Raw genomic sequence first — 24950 nt, forward strand, 5'->3', positions numbered from 1 at the left:
ATGCTATCCTGCGCTTATTGCTGTGAAATAAATGCCTGGAAATCAAGTTCAATCTGTCTACCGTGGCTTTCTGCGAGATCCCGTTACAACTTCCATGAAAACAAACGATCGATTTATACATTTCCATCAAATGGCAAAAGTAAACAAAATTTTACTTTCTAAAGAAACTACGGTGCTGCGTCGATGGTAGATTGAAACAGAAATTGATTTTATCAAACGAGTTGATAAAGGTCGAATAACCACCGTGAAAGATTTGGAAAGCTGACGTTTCGAGCGTTAGCCCTTCGTCGGAGCGAAGCCCTTCGTCATTCCCTCCGACGAAGGGCTAACGCTCTAAATGTCAGCTTTCCAAATCTTTCACGGTGGTTATTCGACCTTTATCAACTCGTTTGATAAAATCAATTTCTCTTAAATGGTAACAGTAAGTAGTTTCAGTAGTTTCTATACTTCTAACAAAATTTAACCACATTTCAAGTTAAATACGTTTATTAGCGCATAACAGTGAAAGTCGTCTATATATGTCATTATAAGAAATGTTGGACACTGGCTTATTTGAACGTCAAACGACGTTCTCAAAAAAACTTGGTAAAGACTCTTCGACCGAAAATCTTCGGTCATCCTTGGTTTAAATTTGATAAAAAAGCGACAGCTCCTTTCAGCGGTTCACATTTGCGTATGTGCGTGACTACAAGCCTGAGTACACGTGACCTCTACGCGAGACGAGGAACATTATGCAAGTGAAACATAAATGTCAGGAATTTCTATATGTTCATTCCCCGCATTCTGGTCTCTCTTTGAATGCCAAGCCTCCAGGAAAAGTCTCTTGTGATAGTCAACTGCCTTGTCAACTATAGTGGCGTGGTCAAAGTCCATATTATGGCCAAATTGGTTTGCGTGTTGCGCAATTTTAGAATTGCCGTCGCAAACACGGACAGCTCTTTTATGTTCACTAAGCCTTGTGGCAAGAGCTCTATCCGTTTGGCCATAATATGCGAAATCGAAATCAAGGCAGTTTACTTTGTATACAGTACTTCGAGACTGAAACAGGGTTGGTTTGTCCTTTGGTCTTGAAAAGATTGTGCCTAAAGTGCTGAGTGGTTTAAAACCAACTTTGACTCCGTTGTTGCGTAGCACTCTCGACACGCTTTCTGTTACGCCTTTCACGTAGGGCAGGACAACAAATGGTGTTGTTACTTCATTTGTAGTGTTGTGAGTGTTGGAGTCGGGATAAATTGTTGTTCATCAAGACTTTCATAACATGTTGCTTTTCTTTGCGTTTTCCTCTATTTGCTGACTGGATTTTCTCCGCTCTATCAAGGAGTGTATTAACTACTGATCTTTTGTGTTGAGCTGGATGATGAGAGTAGAAATCAAGATATTTATCAGTGTGTGTCGGCTTTCGGTACACGTTGACCTGTATGCGACCGTTTGCTCTAACTGTTACTTACTTGCTTACTTACTTAGGCCTTGAGCCCCTGGAGGGACATAGGCCATCCACAACAGCCCGCCAGCGTCCGCGGTCCTAGTCGATTCGCTCCAACTCTCTCCAGGAGCAGCCGGTCTGCTTGGCGTCCGCCTCCAGGTCTCTTCTCCAGGTGTTCTTTGGTCGGCCTCTCTTTCTCTTCCCCAGAGGGTTCCAGGTCAGGGCCTGGCGTGTGATGTTTGTCGGTGGTTTCCTCAGGGTGTGCCCTATCCATCGCCATCTTCTTCTTCTGATCTCTTCTTTTACTGGCACTTTGTTGGTTCTTTCCCAGAGATCTGAGTTGCTGATTGTGTTTGGCCAGTGGATCTTCAGTATTCTTCGTAGGCACGTGTTGATGAAAGTCTGAACTCTTTTGATGGTGGTCTTGGTTGTTCGCCATGTTTCTGCTCCGTACAGTAGGACTGACTTGATGTTGGAATTGAACAGGCGGATTTTGGTGCGAGATATTATAAGGTTGGATCGCCAGATGTTCTTCAGGGCTAGGAAAGATGCTCTTGCCTTTCCGATGCGGGTCTTAACATCTGCATCTGTTCCTCCTTGTTGGTTGATCACGCTCCCAAGATAGGTGAAGGTCTCGACCTCTTCCAGGTTGTTGTCTCCCAACTTCACTGCCTCTCAGGAGTGCTATTTTTCAAGAAGAGTTAACTGAATAGAGTGTAATGTGAAGTGCTAGATTTCTATCCAGGCCTTTAACATCTTCAGTTCCCACGGCCTGCTCCCGTCTGACCTTGTAGCTCAAGGTGGCGGAGATGTAACCCGAAGGTCGTGGGTTCAATTCCCACCCTAGTCAGAGTTTTTCTCTGTCCTTGTGTGGGCCCATTTCCATCAGTAGGGCTAACGCTCACATGGTTCATATGGAATAGAAATTTAGCACTTCACATTACACTCTATTCAGTTAACTCTTCTTGAAAATTAGCACTCCTGAGACAACTCGTAACATTTCCAAGGAACAACTCACAGCAGGAACCTTAAAAAGGATCCATCCATTACCATTGTACCAGCAGATAAGGGCAGATCCATTGTTGTTATGAACACAAGTGATTACAAGAGTAAAATCAACACTTTGTTAAATGATAACAATACGTACGAGAAGATTACGAACAAACGCAGGAATCCCACCTCACGAGTTGAAAAGGACCTTAATCACTTGTTTTTCGAGATAAAATCGAGTCCTTGCATTGATGACCCCGATAAAGCCCAACTGGACCCTAAGTTATATCACTAACTCCACAGCACGGACGCTACCCCTGCAGCTTTCTATGGCCTCCCCAAGATCCACAAAGTCAGCGTACCACTTTGTCCAATAACTAGTTGTGTCAACTCTCCAACGTACAGCCTATCGAAATAATTAGTTTCGATTTTATCCTCTCTACTGGACGAGAAATATTCCGTGAAAAATAACACTGCATTTGCGGAATAAATAAGAGACCAAACAATCACCGAGGATGAAATCATAGTTTCCTTCGATGTTGTTTGTCTATTCACGTCAATCCCGGTGGAATTGGCTCTGCAGGTCACCCGTGAAAGATTAGACAGCGATAATAACCTAATAGAGCGCACTAACGTTTCCAAGGGTAACATAATGCGATTGTTAGAGTTCGTTCTGCGGAACAGCTATTTTACTTATGAAAAGGAGCACTATCATCAAACGTTTGGCTGCGCCATGGGATCGCCATCTCAACTCTATTAACCCACACATACAATTTACTAGTGAGGTTGAAAGCGACAACGGTCTCTCCTTTTTAGACACTACAACAGTTAGAGCAAACGGTCGCATACAGGTCAACGTGTACCGAAAGCCGACACACACTGATAAATATCTTGATTTCTACTCTCATCATCCAGCTCAACACAAAAGATCAGTAGTTAATACACTCCTTGATAGAGCGGAGAAAATCCAGTCAGCAAATAGAGGAAAACGCAAAGAAAAGCAACATGTTATGAAAGTCTTGATGAACAACAATTTATCCCGACTCCAACACTAACAACACTACAAATGAAGTAACAACACCATTTGTTGTCCTGCCCTACGTGAAAGGCGTAACAGAAAGCGTGTCGAGAGTGCTACGCAACAACGGAGTCAAAGTTGGTTTTAAACCACTCAGCACTTTAGGCACAATCTTTTCAAGACCAAAGGACAAACCAACCCTGTTTCAGTCTCGAAGTACTGTATACAAAGTAAACTGCCTTGATTTCGATTTCGCATATTATGGCCAAACGGATAGAGCTCTTGCCACAAGGCTTAGTGAACATAAAAGAGCTGTCCGTGTTTGCGACGGCAATTCTAAAATTGCGCAACACGCAAACCAATTTGGCCATAATATGGACTTTGACCACGCCACTATAGTTGACAAGGCAGTTGACTATCACAAGAGACTTTTCCTGGAGGCTTGGCATTCAAAGAGAGACCAGAATGCGGGGAATGAACATATAGAAATTCCTGACATTTATGTTTCACTTGCATAATGTTCCTCGTCTCGCGTAGAGGTCACGTGTACTCAGGCTTGTAGTCACGCACAAACGCAAATGTGAACCGCTGAAAGGAGCTGTCGCTTTTTTGTCAAATTTAAACCAAGGATGACCGAAGATTTTGGGTCGAAACGTCTTTACCAAGTTTTTTGAGAACGTCAAATAAGTCAGTGTCCAACATTTTTTATAGTCATTATGCAAATTCCTGACTGCAATTTCAGCATATTTCGTCTATATATGGCTTGGTTCAGTTTTCTCGCTCCAATATAATAATATTTTGGACTAGTTGACTGAGTTTCCGTATGAAGCGAATGTCACCAAGACCAATATTCATATACCTGAAGATCCTGCTTGAAGTCCTCCTCCAGACCCTAACAGACAATATAGCAGTCAGGTTTTCATGTTTGAGGAATCCATCCACGTTTTATTTAAATTTTAAATTTGCGGTGTAAGCTTCGGTTTTTTTAATTTTTATATGTGTTCCCAAGTCTAGACATGTGTCTAGTTTCATCCCCCTCGAAAGCGTACACCCCAACAGCGGTAATTGATGATGTGAAAAAGCCTTGCCTACGTGTATTGAGCAACATATGAAAGTTCCGTCGGCTTATTCTAAATTAAACGCTTCCCCGTGTAAAAGCAAACAAATACGTTTGCTGAAGCATCGAAGACGGCTGTCGCTGAAGGAAAAAAGTGAAAAAGGTACGCTTGTCGAAAATTTCTTTATCGCATGTTCAAGGTTTTTGTCTTGTTTACAATTGCTCTGGACTCCCATATGGAACAGCCGGGATGCTCGTCGGAAATTTTGTATTTAACCCCTAACGGGGGTTTCTTCTCGAACCCTAAACGAGACCTTGGCAGCTTAAAATATTGTCGCTTTGTCCGGAACACCCTAAGCGAGACTAAAATCCAAAATTTACTCCCCTAAGCGAGACGACGAGCATCCCCGTCTATTTCAGAAAACGATAACTCGAAAAGTGATAAAATCGACTGTACAAGAAATGTTTTGACTCGAGCAACGAAGCGTCAATTGCTTGACCAACCGCATGTTCATGATACATTTTCCTCATTGCACGGACTCGAATAGCTTTTACACAACTCATACTGGTATATAAGCATAGAATCAAACACTTTTTTCGGATTTTGCGTTCCTTTCGACTGTGAAATTTGCTGAATCTTTGATCAAAAATCCGTTTTTGGATTCGCCGAAAGGAACACACCCAAAGCTTGTTTTTGTTGTTGTTGTTGTAATCATCATTTGTACGTTTATTTCTCTTTATCGTTGTTAGTTACCTGTCTGTCCCTCAGAAGCATTTGATATCACAGCAACTGAGAACAAGGTAATCAGAAGGAAAAACGCTGTTTTCGGAACATTCATGTTTCTGCAAAACAAGACAACACTGTGAGTTATAAACTTTTCAATCTCACACGTAAACTTACCTCAATTTCCCTTTCAAAGCAAGTCGAAGTTCACTTTCCACGCATACACGTACAAGAGTGCAACTAATTACCCCAAAAAATAATTATAGCACTTGGCCACGTTTTGCAAAAGAGATTAAAATTGAACTCGAACGGACTTTTGCATCAATTTGCCAATTTACTCAATGTGAGTGGTCTACGAAAAATCACGTGTTAATTTATCAACCAATCAGAAGCTAAACTAAAAGAAAGTTGAACTGCTCCGGCTTCTCGAGTTCCTCGTTTACGCGTTGATTACATTTAGGTCCTGTTCAAACTTATCAATTCTAAGAGTGCCATTTTTCGTTTTCAATTATCCGGTCACGGGTTAGGGAAATGTTGTATGGTTCCGTTGCCTACATCAATACATCTCTTTCTGATCTCGTTCGTCCTCTAGCTTTATAACTGAATTTCGCGTTGCAAGCACGTTGGGATGGGTGGTGTGAGGATGCAGGACTACTTGACCATTCTTTGTTGATCAGTGTGTTAGTAGATGTCCTTAGTTCCTAGTTTTTCTCTATGCCGAAGTTGGGAATATTATCGCTTTCAGGAATTTTTTTTAGGTTTTACGACAATGTGAGTGTACAAATGCAAACCTTCCATCCTCTATTTTACTCTGAAACCTGCTCGTACCAATTTATTTTTAGGATGATTCGCCCACATTGTGCGACGTGAACGAGATGGAATAATCGTAAAAGACTTACGACAGAGCAGAATTATATTTCGAGGTGACGCTTTCGTCGATGTCGCCGTCGTAGATCTTTGAGTCCCTATTTTCCCTCTTTAACCAATGATATTCTTGTTTTGTCGCGTGGCGATTGCAGTAGCCATCATCGTTGCTTCATAGAGATCGCCTTTACGCGGAATTTTTAAAAACATGCAAGATAGCAACTTTGAAGAGAGGATAAAAAGTCATGGCTATAAGAAGACGTGTGACTTTTGAGAAGATCAATGTTGATTCATGATTACGACACGTTTCCCAGACAAGACGAATTTCTCTATTGCTGCATCAAAATATCGTTGGAAGCGTTCAGGCGAATTATTCTGTGTGTAAAGAAGCTCTAACCTACATCATGTCTGGTGACCGATTAAAAGTTATATTTTCGCGTGGAAATTTTGTCCCCATTCGCTTATTTTTGCAACCCTCGGTCAGTTAGCTTTGGTTATCAAGGTGTGATAAATTGAAAGCAAAGATCATTTTCTTTTCATATTTGTTATCTTTTACAATATTAAGTCCTTTTAACCAGCTTTAGCCAAAACCTAAGCTCAAGTATAGATGAGAAAAAAGAAATTTCTAAGGCTCTTACCTTCCACAAAGGTGAACGATGGACTTTAATCTGAACACGAGCCTGACTTGGCTATTCTGGAAGCGCTTCACTGCTGAAACTGAATTTATTTCAGTACCATCAATGAGGGAGAGCTTCAATTAAGGTCACTTAGTAGCATGTTTTTCAATCCCTCTTTGTCTCAATGTTACGAAATAATATAAATTACAACTAATATTTACTTAGTCTGGAGAAGGCCCTCAAAATTTTTTCACAAAAACTCCTTTTCTCTAATACAAACATACCGTCACCAAAGTAAAAAGTGGATTGGGGCATGAGGATGAAGGTGAAAATTTAACTTTAAAAAACTCTCACTTTCGGTAACTTTGACGGGCTTATGAAAGTACCGCGAATCCATTCCTTTCTAGAAATGTGTGAGTTTCCATGTGTCCTAAACTCTTACTTATCAATCAATTTATGTACTTATTTTTTTCGTTGGCATCGTTTTAAGTTTTTCTTAAAAGGAATTTTGTTGCGCGATCATTGCTTTTATCTATCATTTCGTTTCTATCGTGACAACGTTCTCCACGTGAGGAATTGTCATTTTGTTACATTACCTTTTAGTAGTGATTCAAAAATGTGTTATTTCAATTTAACCAATTCATTAGTAATTTAACATTTTCTTAAACTGGATCTCTCTTTGTATTTATATGCGATATATGTTTACAGTTTCAGAGGGTGCTCATAAAAAATGTCTTGTATTCAAATTATTATGCCAATTATGCTCTACTATTTTTCTAGGACTTACAGAAAATTAAGCAACTACGTTCGCTTGACCTTTCCCTTCGCTTAAGCTCCATCCCAAAGCGAACGGAAAGGTCCTGGGAACGAGAAAATATAGAAAAAATATGTTGATGGTTGCAGCTTGCAATTAAGCCAGTCTTAGGCTCTTGTACAATTGGGTTATAGCTTCCTAACATCGTGTGCATTATGTGCGAAGAGAGTGTTTTTTTTAATATGTGCTTAGCTTATAATAACTATTCAGGCTATTAAGATCTGTTTCCAATACATTTTCGGCCATGTCTGTTTAGTCCCCCAGGGATTTTTCATATCAGAGAAATATTTACTTTTTCTTAAGAGCATTTGGTTTGCAGTTTTCATTAGAAACCAACATTAATGGTTAGTTAAACAACATACGTACATCCTTTATGGGCTTTCAAAGAGGGCGTTTCAAAGACAATAATCCTATAAATGATGAAATGGTATATGAAATGAATCATATGAACTGCGGATATGAAATCAAGTGAAGATCATAGCTTCACTTGATTTCATATCTGATTTCAATTCGGTAGAGATGCGCCGTGCTGCATGGGAAATTTTGCGTCGGATTAGTTAAATTACTCCAGTAATTTTAAGCAATGAAAAGTAAGATCAGTCCTTTAATAATGGAGCTTAACTTTAGCAGTTGATCAGTTCAGCCAGTACCTAAAGAAATGACAGATTATTAATTTTAAATTATGAATATTATCTATATCTTCCCTGCTACAAGAGATCTCTTTTCTTTTGCGTTTGCTGGTCTGACAAGTACGGGAAAAGAGACCTCTACCATGGTCGAAACTCACTGTGTTGAGCATGCGCGGCGGTTACTCAGCGACCGAATCGTCATCTCATACTTTGTTTTTGGTCTCACTTAAGGAATGCGCGGGAAACAGCGGGCTCAAGTCACAGTCGGCAAACATATCATGCGTTTTGAACAATGCCGTCTAAGCTCGTGGACAGCGGTTGGATCAAAGTGAGTTAAAGGACTGTTTTCCTGTACTCGTCAGCTCAGCGAACGCAAAAGAAAAGAGACCTCTAGCAGGAGGGAATACATTTTACTTTACTTTTCAACTGTGTGTAGAACAAATGGTTTTCATTGTGAGGACGCGAAATTTCTTGAGCCCATGGGAGATTCCGTCAAGGGTTTTGAGAGAATCATTTTAATGATCAATGATGTTTTTTCTTTTCTAGACAAACTGCAGCCACATGAGATGGGCAAAGTTGAAAGCAGTTCTGAAGAACGTGCTTAAGACGGGAGGAGGAGGTATTAATTCTTGCCTTTCAACTGTGTGTTGTGATAAATAAATAGCACATTCCCCTAATTAATTCTTTGTCTTCCATCAGCGACCTTTGGAAGATAACCGCTAAGTCCGCTTGCTGTAATTGTACTGTTGTGATGAAAAATAAACAAATTCTGCTCTTTTTAAAACTTTTTGTTTTTTGGTCCACTTGAATTTCCCGGGAGAGACAAAAAATACAGAAATGCACCGTTTCCGTGGTAATAGTACAATCAGAGTGCTCCATTTAGCTTGAGAATTGCCTGCCGTATAGAGCGAGTTTCAATCGAATGTCGTAAGACCAAAACCAAAGTAATTACTTTGGCCAATCAAAAAGGATGGAGACAATCCAGTAAACCAATCAAAACTCGAAGTAATTACACGTAACCGACACAAAGCGCGGGAACTGTGCACGCGCGCGCCACGTTTGGTTTTGGTTTCACTTCTGATTGGTTGACAAAATGGCGCGGGAACTTTGAACCAATCACTGAGTGAAGTAATCATAAACCAAAGAAATTAGCTAATTACTTTCAACACTTAACTGAAAACCGCTCTAAAGCCCCGGCCAAATCATCGAACAAAGTTGGATCCCACATGCAACATTGTTGGATGTAAATGTTGAGGTAGTGGCAAAACACTATTGAACATTGCTTGACGAATTCAAGTTCAAGTTGGCGCAAAATTTGAAAATTTGGCGTAGCGTTATGCTACTGGAGTAGCTTGGAGTTGTTTGAGGACGAAAGGGACGTATTCACACAAGGCAAAACCAAAGAATGGTTAAGAGAACGTGTAGAAAAGGGTATGTTCTTTGCAAGATACATCCGCGCTTAGGAGATGATGATTATGAGCTCGGATCAATTTGGAGGAATTTTAAACGCTATTGAACCAGACACCTCCAAACAGCGATAATGATTAAGACATGGCCTTGCTTCCTATTCGCTGATCAAGGTTTGTGGCTGTTCATTAACAACCACGACGTCCCCTTGGTCCTTGTCCGCCATCTCTGTTGCAAATGATGCTTGAAAATAAGATAGCGATTTGTGATTGGCTAGCAGCGCGAACGTGACTCGATTCAGGACACAACTTTGTTGGAAGAGCGGCAAAACACTGCAACATTGCTGCGTCAAACAGAATTGTTGGTTGTAATGTTTGATCAAAAGCAAACTCTATCCAACATTTGATCGAACAAAAAGTGTTGGACGAACATCTTCCAACCTGGGCGGCCAAACTGTCGAACAATGTTGGATCGAGCAAAGTTGGAGCCTTCAATCCAACTTTGTTCGATAGTTTGGCCAGGGCTTAATAAAGTCGGATATTTTCTTTTGGTGCATATATTAGATTTTTCTATATATTTCTTTGTTAATTATTTCCAAACAGAACATGGCGCATTAGAGGGCGAATTTATCTGAAGGAGGCAATGAAGAGGTCACAGAAAATCTGGAAAATGATCCAAATATGATGACCGTCTTAAGGTGAATTTGTATGTCTTTCAAACTTTAAAGAGTAGAAGCGGTATTATCATTGCTGTCAATTTTAAAGTACCATTTTTTTCGTTTAAGGAACAAAGGGAACAAGTGTGTATTGGAACACGGAAGTGATGACTTGGAGTATGGACGGTGTATGTTGAGATCGGCTGGATCATTCGGAAGCAAGGTTTATCTTTATGTCTATCTTAGAGAAAGAGAAAAGTTGCATAAATCTTATCACCGGGTTTTAAAACATCTGTTTTCTTTTCTTTGGAATTGAACTTTGCTTGTTTTTGAACGCGAATTGCCCAACGCGCAACACGCAAAGCATGCCTTACTTATCTTGTGTAAGTGTATGTGTGTGTGTGTGAACACTTATGAGGTCTGTGTAGAATAATGGGCTCTATGAACTTTCCAAACGTTGTGCTTTTTATTTATTTATTTTGATTCAAACAACACCAATCAACTTTTTGCATTTGCAAGCCAGGGTACGTATGACATTTCGTAGGCTTACAAAGATACAAAGATGTAGTTTTTTATACATGCAATCATGGACAAAAGTGTTGGGAAGGTAGCTTCATTTTACAGATACCCCACCTCCCCCCCCCTCCCCCCCCTCCCCCCCCCCCCCCCCCTTCACCCTTCACCCAACTTCCTTTTCAATGTTGGGTTTTCCAGGAGGAAAAATGGTGACTTTTTTTACCTGAAGAATGAAGAACTCCAACATTGAATATGGGGGAGGGGGACCACAAAAGCATGGTATTTTCCAAATACTTCAGCCAATAGTTATTGACTGCTGACCCTTCTAAAGGGTGCTTATACTTAAATGCTGTTTATCAGCGCTATTTGAAATGGGTGCTTAGACTTAAAACGCGAGTCTCGTAATGCTCGCAGATTGTCCTCTTCTTCTGGCTTCGTCTCGTACAACGGCCCATTTTTTGCAAGCTCATCACCGTCTGCAACCCCTCCACTGTTGTTCAGGCGTAGGCCCCAACATTTCACTTAAACAGCCAAGTAGTGCAGGTGTTAGAGAGTGTTCTAAAGAGAGACATCCTCGCTGTGCGTAGTTAAGGTGGAGAAAGAGGCTCAAGGGTCCCGGAATTTCCATCCTACAATATTTTTAAGCTGATAGACGTTGAAGTGCATCCTAAAGTATTAAAGCAATTTGTGGTAGCCGAGATCGGCACCCAAACCAGGAATAAGATCGGTTGAATCATGGTAAAACGGCGCTTATATTGCAGTATAAACTACGCCACGAATAGCAGCTTCCAGGAGCTGACAATGGAAGAGACTATGTATGACCATGTGTTGATGAACTCTGGACTCTGTCTAAAGAAGATCAGCAAACAGGGCATCACATGGATTAAATTTGAGCTCGAAAGAAAAGCTAGAGGTCCTTAAGGGGTTGCAGAAACCTTTAGAGGCAAAAATACTCCTGACTCCCGACGAACGTGACAACGGCAACTGACGACACATTAAACTCAGCAGTGATCGAAATATCCTGGAATCATCGACCCGTCTTAAAAAATTGGTTAATTGGTTAAAGGTCGCTCAGACAGCTTCGCTTTTCCAGCTCATCTATGAGCGTTTCTATCCCGCCAGACTTCCATTTTGGTTTCTTTGTTTTGTCCGCCTCCGGTGCTTTTCTTTTCCTTGTTGCAGTGTTGATCTCTACCTCAAAATCGTCTGGCGTGTCATATTCTGCATTGTAGGATCAGCTGATCGAAATATTATCGCCCGGACGTACTACAGCCACACACAAAATTCTCTTTGCTACCGTCTTTTCTTAATTGCGCATGCGCTTGCTCAACAATGTTGAAAGAGCGGGGCAAATGACTTCAACTCCTCTTCAACATTCCGAACATTCCAGACAGCAAAAGAAATGTTGAAGCAAAGTTTAAAGGCTTTTAAACTCTTTCAACATCGATTCAACATCGTTTCAACACGTTTCAACACGGTGAAAAGGGGATGGCAAACGCTTTCAACATTGCCATTCAACAAAATCGAAAGGATGTTGAAGCAAATGTTGAGGCCGTTCGCTAGAGAATGAATGAATGAGACGACAGGAGGAGAAAAACAGTATAGGCAATTAAAACTGAAGCAAGGAAAGCATGAAAGGGGACAAGCAATCTTGGATTGAAGAGATTTCCCAGAACAATGAAGACAATATCTAAGACAAAAAAGTAGACATGCAAAAATTCTCCTAACCAAAGCAAACTAAGGACAACTCAACACCATTTAGGACAAAGCTTAACGTGGAAACTGCTAGAAAGGAGACACGACACTCTAAGAAGATAGATAGAATACATTACGTGCCTAGAATATAATAATAATAATAATAATAATAATAATAATAATATATTACTTATATTGCGCCTTTTCCATACAATATTCAAAAGTGCATCACAATAGTATATCACTTAATGACTAAACTTATACCTCTAATGTAAATCTTACAAATCTTTCAATAAAGCTAACAAACTAATTACATTTAAAAATCCTACATAGAATAATAACCACTGTAGACGAACTTCTAAAATAATAATGGATTTAAGAAAATTACTGAGATAACTGAAATGATTCCTTGTATAAAAATGTTTTAATTATAGTCTTAAAAGATTCTAAGTTCCTTGCTTCCCGTGCAGACCTAGGTAACTTGTTTTATAAAAGGGGAGCAGCTATTTGAAATGCTCTGTCACCTACTGTTTTCTTAATGTAAGAACTATCTTATAATCAGCCTAACAAGTCATGATAGTGAAGTCATGTTAACTATTTTGTTGAATAGACTAGTGCGCTCGACTTCGGATCGAGTGGTCCGGGTTCGGGTCCTGGCCGGGGACATTGTGTTGTGTTCTTGGGCAAGACACTTCACTCTCACGGTGCCTCTCTCCACCCACGTGTATAAATGGGTACCGGCGAATTTAATGCAGGGGGTAACCCTGCGATGAACTAGCATCCCATCCAGGGGGGAGTAGAAATACTCCGAGTCGCTTCATGCTACAGAAACCGGAGATAAGTGCCTGCCCAATTGGGCCTTCTGGCAGACTTTTTACCTAAATCACGTGCAGAAGAGTAGGCAGTCCTTGGGAAATGGCGCAGAGCCGCGGAGCAGATCACAGTCAATCTCTTGAAATTGTGTGGGAGAGTTTCCTTAACGGCGGTATGAACCAATCTTTAGTATGTATTTGTGAATTTCAAAGATATTTTTGACAAAATGTAGCTTGCAGCCTTAAAGTGATCTATGAAGATGTATGATGTCATTTCCTACATGTACCAAATATCAGTTATTGGATACCATCAAAGTCCCAAGTGCAGAGCGGATCGATTCAGGTCAGTAGTCAGAGTCAGATACAGGAGTATCCATTTCCAGCATCTCCTTTGAAATCGTGAGCAACAACATGCATTCTGCAGATGACAGTTTTGCAGAAAGATAGCCGAAGGAAATTAGAAAGAGAGAAGGATAGAGGACCGTATAGAGGGAGAGAAGGGAAGAAAAAAAGAGAGAAAGAAGGAAGAAGAAAGGAATTCGCCAATTAAATTGAACGCCTGAACATTACCCTGAATAGTACCGCACACCGGTGGCTCAGTTGTTGAGCATCGGGCTGTCATGCCTTTGAATTTATATCTGCAAATGGTTAGTATTTCAAGACTCCTCGAATAAGAACTATAAACCGGAGGTCCCGTCTCATAACCCTTGTTGGAAATTAAATAGTATGGGACGTTAAAGAACCCACTCACTATTCGTTAAGAGTAGGGGTCGTAGTCCCCGGTGTTGTGGTCTGACCTTATTTGGGCGGGGGCATCTTTAACTTCCTAAAATAATTTGTAAACTGTGTAATAAGCAGTCTGGCTAAAGTCCCCCGTAAAGCATTGTAAATTAGTCCTGAAAAGCCCCGAGGGGAGAGACTAATAGCTTCTCTTCACTTCACTTCACTTACCCATTAAGTTTACAAAAAGTGGATCAGATCAGACAAGACTGATGAGCCATGGTAATAGATGAGGCTACTCTCGATTATTGGACTGACAACAACAGCACTGTGAAACTCAAAAGTCAACTTGCATTGAAAGGTCTCCCATAACTTACGATGTTCAATTTAATTTCAACAATTTTAAGAGACTGCCTTAATAGAAGAATTGACTCTTCGACTCTGCTTCACATAAAGGCGATTCTACGGTGCCATATCAAGCACCAATCATTGCTTAACAAGATGTACGCATTGATTGCCAAATCAACAGGATAGTCACCTGAAAAAAACCCTATCATTTTTATATTAATGCTCTGATCTCAAACGTCAATTTTATTGATGAAAATGATCAGCATGCCAAGATAAAAGTATCTGCAAAGATTTTTTGAAAAAAATCTGATGCGAATATCAGAGCAACCTTTAATTTTTCAGTTTTGAAGCAAGCTCTTGCTGACTCTACCTCGGAATTTTTTTCAAACTTTGCTGAGAATTTCGACTTAACCTGCTCTTTGCCGCAAAAAGGTGGTTTTTGGGTTCGTCGTTTTCAATGGTATGAGCATTGAAATCGAATCGAAAGATAAACTATTGTTTTTGTTAAGGTGGCTATCCTGTTGATATGGTAACCTATAGGTCACAATATTGAGCGCATTTTGTTAAGGAATACTTCTTGTTTGGTGATACAGTGTTGTAGACTCGATCCTCCTAAATAGCACGGTTTATTGCCACTGGTTTGAACTATCTTCCGATCACTGATCATGTCAATGTTCCTTTAACCGACTTCCGCAAAGAAACAGTATCTTCAGCATACTTTTCAACGCACTGTAGGCGTTAGTTTAACTTGAGGACCTTCTTTGGCGGCGAATAATGATCGACGAAAAAAATGTTTCAAAGTGAACCAAAGTGAAACAGATAACCTGAAAGAAAACGAAACTTACGTTTTCAAGATTCACTAAGCATTGATGCTAAGAAACCTCTGATAGGGAATCTACACTTAAACTGGAAAATGACTTTATAAAAACCTAGAAAACTGTCAAAGAAAAAAAAATGTCACACTGAAGTATTTAACCAACGCATTTTCCACTGACCCATAACAAACTGACGACAAAATTCCTACATTAAAAAATAAAACACAAAACCGTTGATTAGCAGGCGTTAGCTAGAATCACACATTGCATTCCTATGAGTCATGGATAACGAAAGCTGCAACAGAGAGGAGGTCACTGCCCCTCCAACTGAATTAGATGCTTTGACAGACTCCTCCTTAATTGGTATCTCATTCAAAGATCGCATATTTAGTGAATTTGTGAGAAATGGAATAAGGCGAGCCATTGGACTGCTATGAAGACCACTTATAGTATGGACAAGATCCGTCATCGTAAAGACTTGCTGAGATAATACTGCAAAATAGAAATTGAGAAATGAAGGCAGAGAAAAAGGAGAAGACGACATCGCAGAATAGAAGTCTGGAGAAAGAGATACTGAGGTGGAGTGGGAAGTTGGTCGTCGGAAACTGCACAATAGCAAGTTGTTGAACAATAACACAATGACTTTGTGGTTTTGGATTTGACATCACGAGGGCAGAGCGTTTGTTTCACGGTTCTACGAGAATAAATGTTCTTCCTAGAGAAAAGGGGTTGTGAGTGGACCTAGTCCTATCTTCATGGTCTGCATTTCTTTCTTGTATTTTGAGCACTAGTTTAAAACTCTTCTTCGGCGTTCCAACGGTCTTCCAGACCACTGGATAGATGAGGAGGATTATTGTTGTTGATGATGATGGCGAGGGACAGAAGCAACAACTGCATGCATTCATACAAGTCTGCATTTGGCAAGCAGGTTGGATAAAACTAGCGCCCATGCAACTGATGGGGGCCTACTATTACAATAATACTGTTGTTTTTGTTGATGACTGTCAAGCCAACGCTGCCCTTGTCACTGGCTCACAAATGTGAACTTGCCATTTAAAAATGAACTAGAAACACATCTTATCTCGAAAACGAGGCAATGCAGTAAAATCAATTTCATGAAAAGCTCATTTTGAGAAGTTGGAAAGTCACTTGTTCGAATTGGATTTTAAGACTTTTAAGTAACAACCTTACAATCAAATGGCACAATCTGTTCAGGGACTCATTGCAGTTTTTGAAGAAAAAAATAGTTCCGTGCTGAATACCGGTTTTTAATGCAACTCTTCTTTGTTACCTGGGAGCAGTTGTTCAAAGGGTTATCTCCATTAAGTTTAAAAATTAAGGCATTGAAGGTATAGTCTTAATCACTTTTGGGAGTTGTTAAAATGAAATCCGTGTTCCAGTGTCCTAGTATTCCATCCAATATCTATTATATCTCAGAGCTCCATAATGCACTGCTGTCCGGGTGATCCAAGATGGCGGATAAGAAGAGGATTGCCATAACAGGACAATATCCAAGGTAATCTTTTAATTTGATTTGCTAGTGTCTCGAAGGAGCGATCTAAAGATTTTTGCAAGTCTTAAGTTATTCCAAGTTATTTTATTGGGGCTTCGAATAACTGCTTTTATGCATTAATGCCGGGTTTAATTAAGGTTTTAATAGTTTATTAAAAAGTAAGGCCTGTCTGTGGCTTATTAAATTTCATCCAGAGACTCTAGTAGGTTAGAGATCCAACTGATCAACAGTTGAAACCATTTATTAAAAGCTGAATTGCACTGCGGGAAAGTACTTACGGTTAAAGTGTATATGAGCGAGCGAGCAACGTACGCATGCGCATAAACTTGTCGTTTTTCAGTGCCCTCCAGTGTCCTTTATCTGACCCTTTCACTCCCAAGAGTATATTTTCTTCTCACAATTTCAATACATTGTTAAGCAAACTGGTGGCGAGAATAATTAGCAACTATTTACCGAAGTGGAGGTGGATATTTACTGAGCCGCGAAGTGAGATAATATAGCACAAAAAGATGATGAAGTGACGATGTCAACTTGTGGATATCCGAATGACGACATCCGAGACCTGAGCCACTGAAGTCAGTTCGGGATCACTGGAGTTCGATAATTATTACCGGATAACCAGTCATTGTTCGTACTGAGTGAGCTATATTTATTCTCTTCTCTTTTTGAATTTTTATCTCTTTAAATTGTTCTAGAAATCTTGATCTGATATCATTCAACCTATAGTGGAAGTGACTTTGTTTTCCCCGCATGGAAGTGTTCAATACAAATCCTATTTTGTTTGTCCCTAGAATTCCTAAAAAGAACGCTAATGGAAGCAAGTCTTCACGGAATCCTGGGATAGCCATCAGAATACGAGGATATTTTACCGAAAACAAAACCGAGAAGAAATCGTTCGCACGTCTGCAATGCTGAGGGGAACGAGAAAAAATGTAGCTTATTCTCGTATTTTTTGGTTACTGTGTTTTTTAGACTTGATTAGTCATTGAACTAAATCGAACAATCTATCGATAGCAGTCAAACTTTTTATCCATGAATGGGTTTCTAAAAAGTGGAACATAAATCTTTCACCTTTCTTCGATTTTGCTCAAAAATATTATTGTAAGAATTAACTCGTTTGGTGTCAACAAGCTAAAGTCAATTTGCAAAAAAAGAAATTGTGCAAGTGAACTTTTAATTTCTTTAGTCAAGTGTATGTTGTGTCAGCGAAACGTTTTCTTGAATGAAAACTTTATAAAGATTGAGTGCATCAAAATAAATTTCGTTTATTGTAATAACATTAGTTTATGTATTTTGTTGAGTACTAACTCATCTGTCAGACTAAACAAGTTCAAGTTACACGCATTTTGAACGGAATGAATGTTCCATCAAATTCATCCTAAGGGCTTTAAATTCGCTTTAGAGTAATGCACCGATCAACTCGAAACTTCAGCACCCCCCCCCCCCCCCTCGGGCCAAAATAGTGTTCAAATGCCCTACCCTGTCGTCGGATTTGTCTGTCTGTTCCCAACTCACAGATGCTGTATCTCTTCCTTTAAACTCTTCCATCTCGTTGAAACACGTGTTTTTTGGCTCTTAACGACTTCGTCGCCCCAAAAAAAACTCACTTCAAACCTGATTCTTCCGGTTCAATTTTCCCCACCCCACGCAGGCAAAGGTCAAATTCTCCACTCCCCGGGCACAGAAGGCAGTCAGATTGCCGGGGTTTGCCCAGGGAAGGGGAGGGGGGGGGGGGGTTGAAGTTTCGATTTGATCGGCGCATAAGACGATAGCCAATCAAGAATTGACCGACCAATATCGGGGTCATTTCTCATCCCACCCCTGAAAGGCCATAGAACACCTGTGAGGTGAGGGACAGGGGAGAGGAGAAGGCTTACGGCGGAAGGGCCCATTTTCATTACTAGAGCGCATTCTCTGTTGTAGACCATGGTTTGTCTCACCGATCATTTCATGGCTATGAAGGGGCCTAACTCCAAAAGCTTAACCTTAGCTAGATCCGCATATCGCTTAAGGTACTTGATGAAACGTGGGTTCTGATTTCGAAAAGAAAAAAACAATGCCATTTTGGCGCACCATTCACACCAGTACACTAGTCCTCTCGGTTCTAGTAAGGACAACGGGATGCACTAATTACGAAAGAAAACATGCATATATGTTTATTTCAAATTAGGAGGAATTATAAATTTATTGACGAATTAATTGGGACACGCACGCAATTTTCGTGAAATTATCTAAAACAAAGTACTATTGCACGACAACATGGGCAATTAAAACCTCCGCTCTCACTTCATTCAACATTGAATGTCCAATTTGGGAGACTCTGCGGCGTGGTGTGTGCAGGAGTCAGTCACACGGTAGTAGTCTGCTTTAAAAAGCTGTCGGCGGTTTTGTAAGCGGCGGAAAATAATAAAAAGATGGAGGTGTGAACGAGTGGTTTTGGGGCCAGGTTTACAATCCAGAAATGGGAAAACAAGACGTACAAGCTAAAGAGGTCAATACCAATATAACCCTACTTCAATTGAATTCTTTGGTTATGCAAATTCTTTCTTTCATTTCAGTAAATCAATATGGCCGTCGATCACGTGAGTGAAAACATGTCTACACTGTTGTCATATCAGTCGTTGCAGCGCTCTTTCTGAAAATAACAATATTATAGTAATTTCTTTTACTGGTCACGATGCTTTTGATCCGAAACCGAATTTTGGAGTGAAATTTGAGCTTTGCATGAGCAATTTAACGCACTGCGCATGCGTCAAACTTTAAAAGGACAAAGAATGCATGAAAAGAGGGAAATGGGAAGAGGTAACACTGAAGGTGAAGGGTGCGAACTACACTTTGTTCACGATAACATTTTCTCCAACTGCCATGTTGCTGGATACGCAAGATGTCATCCATAAATCTCTCAAAGTGATTCGTAGTTTTTAGGCTAAAAGATGAAATACAGGAAGATCGTTCATGGCATCGTTCGATGGCATAAGTGGTAATAATACATAATTAGCTTGCTACACAAGGGGGCCACGAGGAGAAAAATATTTCTTCCGTGTCTTATTAGAAGGACGATCTCTTATTGTCTGTGTTCATTGGATAAGGTAAAAACGTACTTTCTCTTCCAAATGGCTTCAAATTTACATTTGAAAAGAAACAACATGCCGGAGGAATTCGTATTCTGGCTGAATTGCTAATTAATTCTAAATTATGCAGTTTTTTTCCTGCCACGTTCAAACTCAAGAAACGCTAAGGCGAAACACAATTTTCGAGATTTACCCCATTTTCGTGGCTTTTTTTTCCTGAAGAAATGATTCCCATGTTGGAGAGATGTTTAATGGAGGTCGTTATGTTCGAGGTTCCGTCTATATCATGTTATCAAAGGGTTTAGCTGATGATTACAAAATGGCGTGCAGGACACTCGATCGAGGAAGAAAATTTCAAGGTGTTTTACAACGAATGCTTAACAGGTATTTTGACAACAATTGTATGTAACTCGTATTTCTTGTCTCCATCAAGTCGTGCTTGATTTGCGGTGTAATAAACTACCTAATATCACACATGATAAACATGATATTTCAGTTAATTTATGCTAGTGCAGTGTAAAATACCAGCCATGAAGTCATTACCACGACTTATTTTATGTCATATCATATCTATGGATATAATACTTGTTTTTGAAGAAAACTATGTATTGTATAATGCAGATTTATCTTATAATTAATATTTGTTTTGCAACTTTTTATAGTAATCATTTTTGCATGAAGGAATAATATAAGCAGGTTAAAGATGATAATAGACTTATCATGAAATAAACACAATACAGTTCCTTATTTACTATGACAAATCAGTACACAGCACACTGCGCAGTAATAGTTTGTTTGCTTTATTGTACTTTAGGATTTCATTTCCATACTCTAAGCCTCTCACTAAACTTACTACGCAGCACACTGGCCTGTTAGGCGATCCTTAAAATCGGTTTTACGAGCTAGTTATGCAAGCATACTGGTTTACATGGCCTTCAATAACGTCCATTGGTAACAGTAATAACCAACGTAGCTCTAAAAGAGCTGGTCATAAAGCCCTCACAATTTAGTCGAGAACCGAGGTTTTTCGTACCCTTAACATCTGGACCGAAGGGGTGTTCGTGCAGCTCATGGTACATAGTAGAGTCGGCCGTGTTGCGTCCGTCGTACAGCTTCACATTCCACGCATATCCCTCCCCAGGAACAGACATCCACATCACAGCAAGTGTCTTTTTGATGCGTGGAATGCGGTAGGCGAAGACTCCAGAGGTCCCAGTAGTGGCTCCATCACCGTTACGAACTTCAAAGTCCCGCACGGCTCTACCTGTAGGAAAAAACCTTTCACTTTAGGCACAAAGAATGCTCTTTTGACAAGCAGACCGTTCCCTTACAGAAAAGTTTAGACTATAAAGGAAATACAGTTCCAAGGAAGACATTCGTTCACATCTTCCGTAAGTCCATTGAAGGATTATATTTAGGTTTGCTTTCCTCCTCCTACTTCAGATACATACACACTTAGTTGCAGATGCTTCAATACTCATGTTTGAAATTCCGTAATATCAGAATAGACGTTAAACATTTCAAAAGCGCGACACAACCTGTGAGTTTAGAAAACATGTTAAGAACTTACAATTTTGTACCTTTACGTCGAGATGGTAAAAAAGAATGCTACAGTAATTATGAATAGTGGTATTATTCCAAAACCTCTACGAAAATTAAATTGATAGTGCATAAGTAAATAAATAGACAATAGAAAATTGCGTTCTGAACTGAGTGACTGTTTTGATTTCCTTACTACTGGATATAACATAAAATCTCAGCTCTTTTCAAGAGACTATTCAATTCTGATAAACGGGAATATCTTTCGGGAAATGTAACAAAACAAGCATTCATTTGACTTGAAAAGGTGCAGGAGTATTTAAGCAAGAATTTTATCAGAAAAGCGTTTGATGTATGCCTACCAAAGAGAAATGGTCATTTTGGGCATATTGTGTTACGTAGTATCTTACAACAACCAATACTAAAGTTCAAGCGTGATTACTACTATACCAACGCGCCTCTACATTTACAAAATTCACTTTTACCATTCCGAACATTAAAGCGCGTCATTATCATTAGTGCCAGACTGGAAATCGGTAGAAGGATTTTTCCAGGGATAGCCACTGTGGTTTTCAATGGTAATGTAGACTGAGCGTTCATGAAGACCTCTTGGCACACCAACTGTAAGTTGTAAATTAAATAAACTGGTTAGTCTCATCATAGCATAACCTTTGCACAGTTTTTAAGAACCGAAATCAAGATCTTGTTCAAACCTTATCAGAAGAGGTGCATACCCAGGGAAGCATAAGAGAGGTTAGTAAAGATTTGAAGAAATCCACAGATCAAATACTCTCACTTGTTATTCTCCTAGTGATAAAAGTTTCAGTCTTAAACTACTCCTAAGTTATCGTCGGCTCCTGATTTTCACGTGTGGGGGCAGACCGTTGCTTTACTGTTATCTTCAGAGGGCTACCCTAGCTAGAGTTGCAACTTAAGCTTCTGGAAAAGTTTTAACCTTTTTTCGTCTGTACTATTCTGTAAATGTGCTTTAAGCTTTTTCAGACCGATTCTGATAGATTAACAGCAGTTGTATACAGAATGGGTCCCTGATCACCACTTTTCACTGCGCGAATCAGACATCTTGGTAAGAATAGCTCAACTTTTTAATTATTAAATGCTCCAACTGACATTCAGTTTTGACCCACATTCGGCGCACAATTATTAATGAAATGCATTTCATGTGTTTGTCCATATATTAATTACAGCTACTATATATAATTTACCTAGCTTGGACATTTCGCTGTCTTCGTCTCTCGAGCTCATCTCTCCCTTCAATTCTGCCTCAGCGTCATGAGATCGCTTCGAAAAGGCCTCAAGTTCCTATGTGCCAAAAAAAAGGTCACCTCATTTTTTTAATACCTTCTTATGTAAGCACTCATGAATGGTTCCTAAATTTCAATAACGATACTTATACATCCTAAGTCTTACATGTACATTCACGTGAAAAATCCTTTGTTTGGAAACATAAGTACTAGGCTAAGGATGTATAAAGTATTTTTTATTCAAATTTATGCGTCACACTGCCGAGGGTAAGTAAAGGTTATTTATTTATTTATTTATTTATTTATTTATTTATTTATTTATATTTATGCAAAGGGAAAATAATACCCGGCTTCGTCTTACCCATGTGCAGCCTTTTTTCCGGCAACCTTTAAAAGGCTTGAAAATTTTCACATGCAAACATGTAAACTTGAGTATTTCAAAGAAATTGTGGCCGATTCAATTTGACTTCTCACTCAAAATTGTTTACGCAAAGCCGGTTTCAGCATGGCCAAATGCCAGATTCTAAATAACAAACTGATTTGTTGAAGCATTTCATGCGCTTGTATATTTTCTCATTTTAATGTTACCATTCGAAGGTCATGCATGGTGTAAAAAGGACCAAAACTGCCATGGAAATTTCAAGAGAGACATCTCAGAATACTACAAGCAAAAATTTTGATCATAGACAATAACATACGTCCATTTTTCTTTGTAGGTTTACCTCTCCATTTGCATTCTTTGCCTTGATTACAGATCCAAGAGTAGCAGTAACCGAAACGATTAACAGCAACGAGAAGATGAAACTAAGACGGTCCATGTTCAACCTAGGAAACAATAAAAATAACAGAGCATTCATTTCCAGCAACAAGATGTTTACCAAACTTCCGGCCAGAAGTAGCTTCAAAAACGATTTCGGTCAACCTTGGTAACAAACATTGTTAAGCGACAGTTGAAAAGACAAAATACAGAAAACTGAGCGACTGTTCTTCACGTTGTATCAGTTCCTGCATAACCTTGTACGCATCTATGTTAAATCTCTCTGAACTCTCTCTCTCTCTCTACTTAACTTCAAACACAAGCATCACTTACCAACAGTGTCTTAGAAGCGGCTCTTCAGTCAGTGTTTACCAGTGTAGTCGCAGCAAGCAGCTCTGTAAAACTACGAAAAAACCAAGAAGGCGATCTCTATTTATTGGGAAATTTTGGTTAAAAACAAATTAATTTTATGACGCGCATTGCCTTAATTAAAATTAAAACACAAAGGCGACCCTATTTTTAGGATAGATTTTGAGAAACACAAACCCATTCAAAATTAGGCGAAGCAGAAAAAATGTCAGTTTTAATTGATGATATAGCTCTCAATGCTTTCAAAGTTCTTCAGTTTATTGTTTTATAGAAAAATAAAGAAGGCGACCCTATTCAAAATGGGGAAGCACTGATTCGCCAAACCATTCAACTGAGTCTTTTTCGACCACATTTCTGGGCGTCGTCTAAGTCATGGACAACTTCAGGAAATATTTAGACTTGAATGGTTTGGCGAATCAGTGCAAAGCCATATTTCAAGCAGTTTAATTTACACTCAGTATGAGGCCACCTAAGCAGAAACAGGCACAAGTCAAAAAAAGGGACTTTGCCGAGTGCTGGAACATGTAGATGTAGATGTGAATTTCGCTATCATTCCCATTTGTTACTGGGTTGCCAAACCCAGTCGGAATCTCTGTATCGTTTCGTCGTTTTATTTTTTTCCGTGTCGGTAAAAGTCTTGCCTGTCGCTCCCCTGCTAAGTGGTATCTTTGTGCATAGAGCTTTCTGCTCGTATTTTCTTAGGATAGAGAGGGTAGTGGAAATGCGTAGATTTCTCTGGTGGACACAGTAGAATGATAAACTTAACCTGCAATGGCGTCGAAAGTCATGTAACGGGAATGGCGTTTTAGTGGATCTTTGAACAAAATATACCCTTATGAAGCTCAATAATGGCAAGTCAATTGGATATTGAACAAGAGAGGCGGTGGGATCTTAGAAGCGACGAGTAATGGACTTCGACAACAATCTATCGCCCGTCGAGCCGAAATGAAAGTGAGCTGCATTTCAAATATTTTACCAAGTGTGCTCTTATGTAGAACACTGAAACCAAATGGAAAATTCTCTGGTAACTTATGGGTTCAACAAAGACAGAGAACGAATCGAACACCTTAAGTGGATCTGTGATCAACTCTGCACAGTCTACAGGTAAAAAAAATAATTGGAAATGTGACAGCCAAGAATTATTTGAAAGAAAGCTTGTCGTCTATTTTGTGCTTCATTATTCAAGGAAAAGGTACTTCATGAAAACGGTTTGATCCTGGAAGTTTAGTTTGTTGTAATATTGCGCATATTTGACACGATTGAGTATTTTCTCTTCACGCACGTAATGAAATACGAAGGGGTTTTTGCGTCTAATAGCAAATATGTTGTTTGTTT

At 39.6% G+C, this 24950-nt stretch overlaps 1 protein-coding gene and 1 long non-coding RNA gene across 7 annotated transcripts in view; one reads left to right on the top strand and one right to left on the bottom strand.

Moving 5' to 3' along the window:
* LOC138033496 (microfibril-associated glycoprotein 4-like) overlaps nt 1–24950 on the bottom strand; it is a 43471-nt gene that overhangs the window by 11468 nt on the left and 7053 nt on the right. For 2 of the 6 annotated variants that reach the window (XM_068881248.1, XM_068881244.1), the window contains exons 3-4: nt 5243–5331; nt 4291–4323 (exon numbers count right to left, since the gene is read on the bottom strand). In XM_068881248.1, coding sequence (XP_068737349.1) covers nt 4291–4323; nt 5243–5331 — 122 coding nt within the window. Of the gene's footprint in view, nt 1–4290; nt 4324–5242; nt 5332–6714; nt 6794–7047; nt 7118–7480; nt 7567–24950 lie in introns of those variants that run through there. The other 4 variants (XM_068881246.1, XM_068881247.1, XM_068881249.1 and 1 more) reach the window with 4 other exon arrangements.
* On the top strand, nt 8681–10539 carry LOC138033500 (uncharacterized). Its single transcript, XR_011128613.1, has 3 exons — nt 8681–8755; nt 10146–10240; nt 10328–10539. It is a non-coding gene; the product is annotated as an uncharacterized lncRNA (long non-coding RNA).

This window comes from Montipora capricornis, chromosome 14 (assembly GCF_036669925.1).
Source record: "Montipora capricornis isolate CH-2021 chromosome 14, ASM3666992v2, whole genome shotgun sequence".
Classification (NCBI taxonomy): Eukaryota; Metazoa; Cnidaria; class Anthozoa; order Scleractinia; family Acroporidae; genus Montipora; species Montipora capricornis.